The following is a 7,554-nucleotide window of genomic DNA, read 5'->3' as shown; positions in this document are numbered from 1 at the left end:
GGTCGGGTTGTAAAAATTTTATTTTCGGGTTCGGGTTGAATCGGGTCGGTCACTTTCGGGTTCGGGTTTACAAATGCTTGTTCAAGACCCAGAACTTTCGGGTTCGGGTCGACCCAACGGGTTGAGAGATTTTAAAACGCGCATTATATTTTCATTAATTTAGGTGAAAAATATACAAAATATTGGCACAAGTTAACAAATTTTCCTACGAAAGTTTATATTTTGTCAAATTCAATCATAAAATGGCGTATAATTCAAATTAAAATCATATTACACAGAACAATAGTAAAAACAACGTGTCTTTTATGCTTAAATTTTCTCATAATCTCATTTATTACTATAAATACAATGATTTTCAATCGGTCGGGTCTAAAACGGATTCGGTCGGGTTTTGACCCATTCCTTTTCGGGTTGTTCGGGTTCGGATAAAATCGGGTTACGGGTCACAAAATCTTGTTCAGGACCCAGTATTTTCGGGTCGGGTTCGGGTCGGTTTTCGGGTCGGGTCGATTTTTGACAGCTCTACTTATAACCCAAGTAACAAACTCTTCAAATGTTAATGGAGTCTTGCGTAGTTCGAAGCAAATTATTGTAATTGAAATGATATTAAGGCACCGTTCTATTTGACATGTTTAACATCAGGGACAAGAATTTAACTTTAGTGTTCCAAATATGGAAGAAAAAATCGAACTCAGAGCTAGAAAAATTTAATTTGACAAAAACTATGATACTTACTTACTTAGTGTTCCGGTGTTGTAAAGATGGAAACAATGGGCTTCGAATGAAGGCCCTTTTGTATGTGTTGAAGATCTTGCTTGTTTGAATGAGTGGAATCCGAATTCACCTGCACAAGAGCAAAGTCACTAGCCTCGGGGGTGTTTCCGAGGAAAGCCCCTCCGATGCCTAAGTAAGAATGATGCTCGGATTCTAGAGAGAAGTTCTCTAGAAGAGTAGTCTTAAGGCGGTAAATTGGACGTGTTTGCATAATAAATGCCCATAGGTCATTTATTGTTATTGGGCCTTGGGCCTTAATGGATGGCTGAATAGCCATTGGTAGGTTTGATGTTGTTGTTTAGAGCCATTGGGCTTTGGACTTAGTGGCCCAATTGAGAATCAATTGGGAGCCCAAACAACATGCCCCCCAGACCCGGTCCATTTAGAATTAAATGGGTGGGTTTCCAGCTGTCAGAAGTCCGAAAGTTCCCTCTCTTTTTTGAAAAGGGATGATTTGCATTGATGACAAGTGTTGGGAATTGTAATGTGTCATGGAGATCGTGGGTTTGAGGAAGTTGATGCGCCCTTTCTCTTTTCTATAAATACTGGGTGCTTTGCTCCTTTTGAACTTTTTACTCCTTATTTCAAACCCATTCTCTCTCTAAATTCCGGCGATCGCAGTGCAATTTGCTTCTTCAGATCTACGAAATTCGGCCAACTTTAGACTTCGGGAACTTGTGTTGTTCGCTTTATCGGCGAATTCCGCTTCGGAAAAAGGTAATTTGCTTCTGAGTTCTCCTTTTTTCTTCGCTCTTCCTTCTACCCCTCACTCTAAACCCTAGATCGAGATTTCGCGACCATGGCAAAGAATAGGGGCAAAAGCAAGTTCGTTGTTGGTTCCTCTAGTGAGAGAGAGAACGTGCCTTCGGGGAGGTTACCGAAATCTTCGAGGGGTCGACCTTCGGAGAGGCCGTTGGTGAAGAGTTCGATTGGTTGGGATGCTTCCGAAGATGAACGCGCAACCTCTGGTGAGAGAGCTGGCTTTTCGGGTGCTCGTCGTCGTTACTCCGAGTTTCCAGTTCATTGGACGGAAGCTGATCCGAAGGGTAAGTATGCCTCAATTTTGCACGAGACCACGCAGATCGACGGTCCGTTGGAGAAATCGGTCAGCGGTGACTGGTTGGTGGAAGCGAAGTTAGGGAATTATCATCGGAAGGCCGAGGAGCTATACGGAATTCAGCATGCCTTGGGGTACTGGTGCGAGCTTCCTGAACAAGAGCGTCCTCGGGTGACTCATCCACCGAGGGGGTTCATTTCCGTGTACACTCACCATTTGGAGAATGGTCTCCGCTTTCCTTTGGATCCGTTCGTATCCGAGCTTTTGGTGTCGTACAACATTAGTTTGGCCCAGCTCACACCCAAATCTATGAGGCACATAATCGGATTTAGATGGGTGTGTGACTTCGTCAATTTCCCTTGCTCTGTCGCTATTTTTCGGGATCTTCACGATCTGGTTCTCAACCATGCTTCCAAGGGTGATGGGTATGGTTGGTGGACCATTGTCAACAAGAAGTCCCGAAAGAGGGGGGATCCGAACTACATCACGGCGTACCCCTACCTTAGCTCTGACCACAATTGGAAGACGGAGTGGTTGCTCGTCCGTGTGCCGACGGATCCGAAGCATCCCAACTTTTATCGTCCTCCGAAGTGGTTCGTGGCTCCTGATCCTGATATGAGGGGTGTGGCAGCTCCAGATCGGAACCATCGCCACTATGTGGACCTCCTCCAGTGGTTCTTGGCTCAAGAGGATAACCATCGACTGCCGTCTAGCTGGCTCCCGAATCTCAATTACATTTTGAGGGAGGACATTCTTGCTGTTGCCGGTCTCAGCAGGATTTTTGACAGGGGTAGGTGTCTTTCGGCTGAGACCGTTTTTTCAGTGAGTTTGTCCTCTTTCCTGTTTCGTTTTGCTGACATGTTTTGTGCTTTGTTTTTGCAGAGTACGGCTTTAGCTGCATTGATCCTAAGAAGTTGGGCATTTCTTTGGATTTGAAGACTATTCACGACCCGGCTCCCGAGTACAAGTTCGGAAAAGATAACCCTCGTAATCCTCGTCTGAAGGATTACGTGTTGTCTCCTTCGGGGGTTGCTCGGATATCCGAAGTTCGAGCTGATCCGTGGGATTCCGCCTCTTCTGTTGAAGCTGTTCCTGTGAAGGTTGTGCTTCCTGAGTTGAAGACAACTTCGGACCCGGTGAGTGTTCATTTATAAGCTCGATTTTCTGTTTATCTTTTTCTTTTCGGTTGGCCGTCGGCTAACGTCTTGGTCCTGGACCATCTTTTTAGGGTCCTGGGACTGACGCTGTGCCGCGTGCCGTTCCTTCGGTTTCATCTCCGGCTCGGATAGATATCACTTTATCTAGGAACCGGGTATTTCCCGCTTTTTTCTCTATTTCTTCCTTTTTCTTCTTTTATATTCGTTGACCCTTGGTCTCCCCTTTTTAGGATCAACGCAAAAGGAAGGGTAGCACTCTTTTGAGGCCGTCCACGCATCCGAAGAAAGCGAAGGCTTCTCAGCCCTCGGAGAAGGTATTTGTTCTGACTTGGATTTTTTGTAGTTCGTTTCTCCCTTTTTCGGAAACTAATCTTTGAACGCTTGCTATGTAGGAAGCGGTTTCGGAAGTCATGCCTCCTCCTAAGAATCTTCTTCACTTCATGCCCTTGCCAGGGCAGAAGTTAAAGAGTGTGGTGGTTGCTGAACCGCCGCCCGTGGATCAGCCGCTGATCGAGGAAGATATCATCCCTTCTCCCCTTAAACCATCTGCTGCTTTGGGGATCGAAATCCAGGATATCACCGAGGTGATGGAGGCGATTGAAGCCGATTTTGTTCCTGGTTCGGATGTCCCTGAGGTAGCTGGGGAGAAGAAGGAGTCTGCTGATCTTCCCTTCGAGAGGGAGAAGAGTCCAGACAAGGAGATGATAGATCTCTCGGGCCCCGAAGCTGCGGTCCCCGAGGTTCAGAAGGAGGTTCCCTCTGCTGGAGAGGAGGAGCAGCCCGAGCAAGGTTTGACGAGGAAGAGGCGCCACTCAACTTTGGGTTCTACTTCTACCTCGGCCCTGGATAGGCTGATCCATGCTGATCCCTGTTCGGATGTTCCGCTAAAACGGATCCCCGAAGAAGTAAGGGAGGCGATGGCTCGATATGCCAGGGCTCCGATTTTGGGAGAGGACCCCTTGGCTCACGTGGGATCCTTGGTGGGCCCCGAGGCTGCTCGGGAGAATCTGCTTCGTGCTAACCCGCAGTGGAGGGTTCCTGGTGCCGAAGAGAGGAATCCGGCTATGATGGCCCAGTACTATCTGAACGAGGTAATTTGCTAGATTTTTCTCTTTGAGTTGTGTTTTCGTTTTATGTTTTTCCTATTTTGCTCATCTTTCTCTCGTTCCCAGGCTGTTTTCTGGTCTTCGTTCGCTTCCGAGTGTAGCTCGGTTGAGGAGAAACAACTGAGGAAATATCGTGAGGCTTATGCTCGTGATATTCCCATTTTGGACCAGAAGGCTGGGCAACTCCTCTCCGAGCTTACGGAACTCAAGCAGCTGTACCTTCACTATAGTCGCGAGGCTAGAGAGTCTGCTGAGAAGATCGGGACCGAGGTTGGCCAGCTCATCTTCCGAGTTGAAGAGGATGCTGAGAAGATCGCTTCCTTTGCTGAGGAAAAGAAGGATATGGCCGCTAAGTTCGCTAGCGAACTTGAGGAAAAAGATAGACTCTTCCAGGAGATGAAGTCTAAATTTGAAGCGGCCGACAAGGAGCATAAAGAGGCGGAGTTAAGGCTCCACCATTTTGTCCAGCATCGGGAGCTGATCCAGCAGCAAGCTGATAAGGTGCCTGTCCTTCGACTGAAGCTTCGGGAAAAGGATGACTATATTCGGAAGCTGGAGCAGGAGCGAGTCAACCTCTACACTGCTGATCAGTGTAGAGAGCAGTACTGGAACGGAATCCTGGGTGCTCGGCGCATGTTTGCGAAGCACATGCCTCACTTCCCTTGGAACGAGAAAGTTCCTCTATGGATGCAGGCCGAGGACCACTTGGTGGAATGCCAAGCTGATCGAGATGAAGCTGAAGCTGAACGCCAAGCTGCTCTTGCAGAGGCTCGGGCCCAGAAGGCAACTTCCGAAGGTGATACCACTGCTGGGGGTTCTTCGAAGGATGCTCCCCTAGGGGCCGCTCCTGAGACTCCCAAGAGTTAGGGATTCGGGCAGTCGTCTTCTTCAGAGTCGGTCGGTTCCAGTTGAGGACTTCCGAATATGTGCTTGCTTTTCCCCCTTTTGCCTCGGCGCTGCGTTGTACTCATTTCTTTTTGCTTTCTTTTAGTACTTCGGTAGGCCGGTATTGTCTGTTGATGGCTGCCGATTTTAACTGTTTCATTTTGTTTTCAATTTTTGAGGTTTTCAGTGTATTTGTACTCCCCCCAAATATTGAATAAAAAATGAATGTTTGTTACTTGGCTGCTTCTTTTCAATTTGTACTTTCGCAATTTTAGGTCTTTAGATCCGTAGATTTCTCGAGCTCCTCTTTCTGTAGACTTGCTAAAAACCTTTTGATCTTGCGAGCTCTTTACATCCGTAGATCTGTTAAGAGACTTTTTAACTTTTGCGAGTTCTTCAAATCCGTAGATCTGCTAAGAGACTCTTTGACTTTGCGAGTTCTTCAAATCCGTAGATCTGTTAAGAGGCTCTTTAGTTTTGCGAGTTCTTCAAATCCGTAGATCTGCTAAGAGACTCTTTAGTTTTGCGAGTTCTTCAAATCCGTAGATCTGCTAAGAGACTCTTTAGTTTTGCGAGTTCTTCAAATCCGTAGATCTGCTAAGAGACTCTTTAGTTTTGCGAGTTCTTCAAATCCGTAGATCTGCTAAGAGACTCTTTAGTTTTGCGAGTTCTTCAAATCCGTAGATCTGCTAAGAGACTCTTTAGTTTCCAGACTCTTCAAATCCGTCGATCTGCTCAGAGGTTTGGATTGTTCTTCCGATCTCTTGTGGTTCGGAAACCTGGGCAAGAGATCGCTAGTCTGCCTCTTTAGTTATGCCTTCGGCGATCCGTGGATCTGAGCCGGAGTTTTATAACTTGATTCGAGCGACTGTTTGTTGCGAACAAATTTTATTAGGGTACCGCGAATCCGAGGATTCTGGACGATTCCCTGAAGTGTATGATTTGGTCATTTCTTGCATTTTATCAAGGAATGGGCAAAGTCAACCTGTTTTTAGTCTCGGATTGATCAGATCCGAGGCTGCATATATATATAAAGGGACAATAATTATAGAGATAAGTTTAATGAAACACATGGTGCCAATGGCTTTCCTCTTCTCATTAAACAACTTACTTGGTTTACAGACAGGGATCATACAAAATATTTCTTGAGAACATCGGTATTCCAATGGTTCTTCAGGATTGTTCCATCTAACTGTTTCAGCATATACGTGCCTGGCCTTTTTTCGGAATGGATGATGTATGGTCCTTCCCAAGTGGCTGAGAGTTTGCCATGGATCCGTCCTTTCTGAACCGAGGCGGCGTTTCTGAGTACTAGATCACCGACTTTTAGGGGTCTGGCGTTGACTCTTCGGTTGTAATGCTTGTTGACCCTCTGCAAATAGGCTGCGTTGAGTGTCCTTGCATCGTTCCGAGCTTCGTCCAGTAGATCGAGAGCTTCGGATAGAAGTTGATTGTTGCTTTCTCCTTGGAGCCCATCATATCTGTTGTATGCCTGGATCCTCAGGCTTTCTGTTCCGATTTCCACAGGAATTACAGCTTCGGATCCGTATACAAGGTGGAACGGTGTTTGTCCGGTAGCTTCTTTTTCAGTGGTCCGAAGGGACCATAGCGTTCCGGGTAGCTCTTCTAACCATTTGTTTTTGTCATCCTCGACTCTTTTCTTGAGTGCGTTGAGGATGAGTTTGTTAGCAGCTTCGGCTTGCCCGTTGCTTTGTGGGTGACAGACTGCCGAGTACGCTAGGTGTATGCCGAACTGTTTGCACCACTTTTGCAACGGGGTGTTGTCGAACTGTTTCCCGTGGTCGAAGACCATCAGTCTTGGTATGCCGAACCTTGTGATGATGTTCTGCCATATGAACTTGCGGACCTGAGGTTCGGTGATGGAGGAGACAGCTTCGGCTTCGATCCATTTGCTAAAATAGTCGACTCCTACAATCAACCACTTCTTCTGGTTCGTCGCTGAGGGGAAGGGACCAATGATGTCTAACCCCCACTGTGCGAATGGTAAGGGATACAGTGTTGATTGTAGGGTTTGAGCTGGTTGATGGATGGCTGGTGCGAACTTTTGGCATTTCTCGCATTTCCTTGCCATCTGCTTTGCCTCGGAAACCATAGTGGGCCACCAGTACCCAGCCCGAAGGGCTTTATGTGCTAATGTCCTACCTCCAATGTGGTTTCCGCATATCCCGAGGTGGATTTCCCTTAGGATGTAGTCAGCGTCTGTTGGACCCACACATTTTAGCAACGGAGCAGAGAATGATTTCCTCATGAGCTCTCCTTCGGCGCTGATGATGAACCATCTGTTGAATCTTTTCAGTTTTCTCGCTTGCAGCTTATCTTCGGGAAGTTCTCCCCTTTCTTTGTATGCAACTACTGCGTCCATCCAGCTAGGTTCGGTACGTAAGCTGCATACTGTGGTGGGTAGCAAGTCGATGCTTCTCTTTTGGTGAACTTCCACGTGGACCGACCTGTTTAGGTCGACGAGTGTTGAGCTTGCGAGTTTTGACAGTGCGTCTGCTTGCGTGTTCTGTCCTCGGGGAATGAGGATGACTTCAAAGGATCTTAACTTTGACGT

General features: G+C 47.0%; 1 protein-coding gene across 2 annotated transcripts; it reads left to right on the top strand.

The window, feature by feature from the left end:
- Window positions 1-2,205: 2,205 nt before the first annotated feature.
- Window positions 2,206-5,052, top strand: LOC130461503 (uncharacterized). Of its 2 annotated transcripts, XM_056829628.1 has the most exons (4): window positions 2,206-2,967; window positions 3,219-3,302; window positions 3,381-4,079; window positions 4,161-5,052. In XM_056829628.1, exons 3-4 carry the CDS (start codon window positions 3,399-3,401, stop codon window positions 4,959-4,961), a joined length of 1,482 nt encoding a protein of 493 aa, XP_056685606.1. In that variant the 5' UTR covers window positions 2,206-2,967; window positions 3,219-3,302; window positions 3,381-3,398; the 3' UTR covers window positions 4,962-5,052. The 2 variants fall into 2 exon arrangements, with proteins under 2 accessions (XP_056685606.1, XP_056685605.1); XM_056829627.1 differs by having other exon boundaries at window positions 2,206-3,302.
- Window positions 5,053-7,554: the final 2,502 nt, after the last annotated feature.

The sequence above is a fragment of the Spinacia oleracea genome, chromosome 5 (genome assembly GCF_020520425.1).
Source record: "Spinacia oleracea cultivar Varoflay chromosome 5, BTI_SOV_V1, whole genome shotgun sequence".
NCBI classification, from domain to species: domain Eukaryota; kingdom Viridiplantae; phylum Streptophyta; class Magnoliopsida; order Caryophyllales; family Amaranthaceae; genus Spinacia; species Spinacia oleracea.
This window is presented reverse-complemented; position numbering and strand designations above follow the sequence as displayed.

Coding starts and splice junctions, on each gene's coding strand:
- LOC130461503 (XM_056829628.1), top strand. CDS start 3,399: ATGCCTCCTCCTAAGAATCTTCTTCACTTCATGCCCTTGCCAGGGCAG. Junction 4,080..4,160: donor CCCAGTACTATCTGAACGAG/GTAATTTGCTAG, acceptor TCTCGTTCCCAG/GCTGTTTTCTGGTCTTCGTT.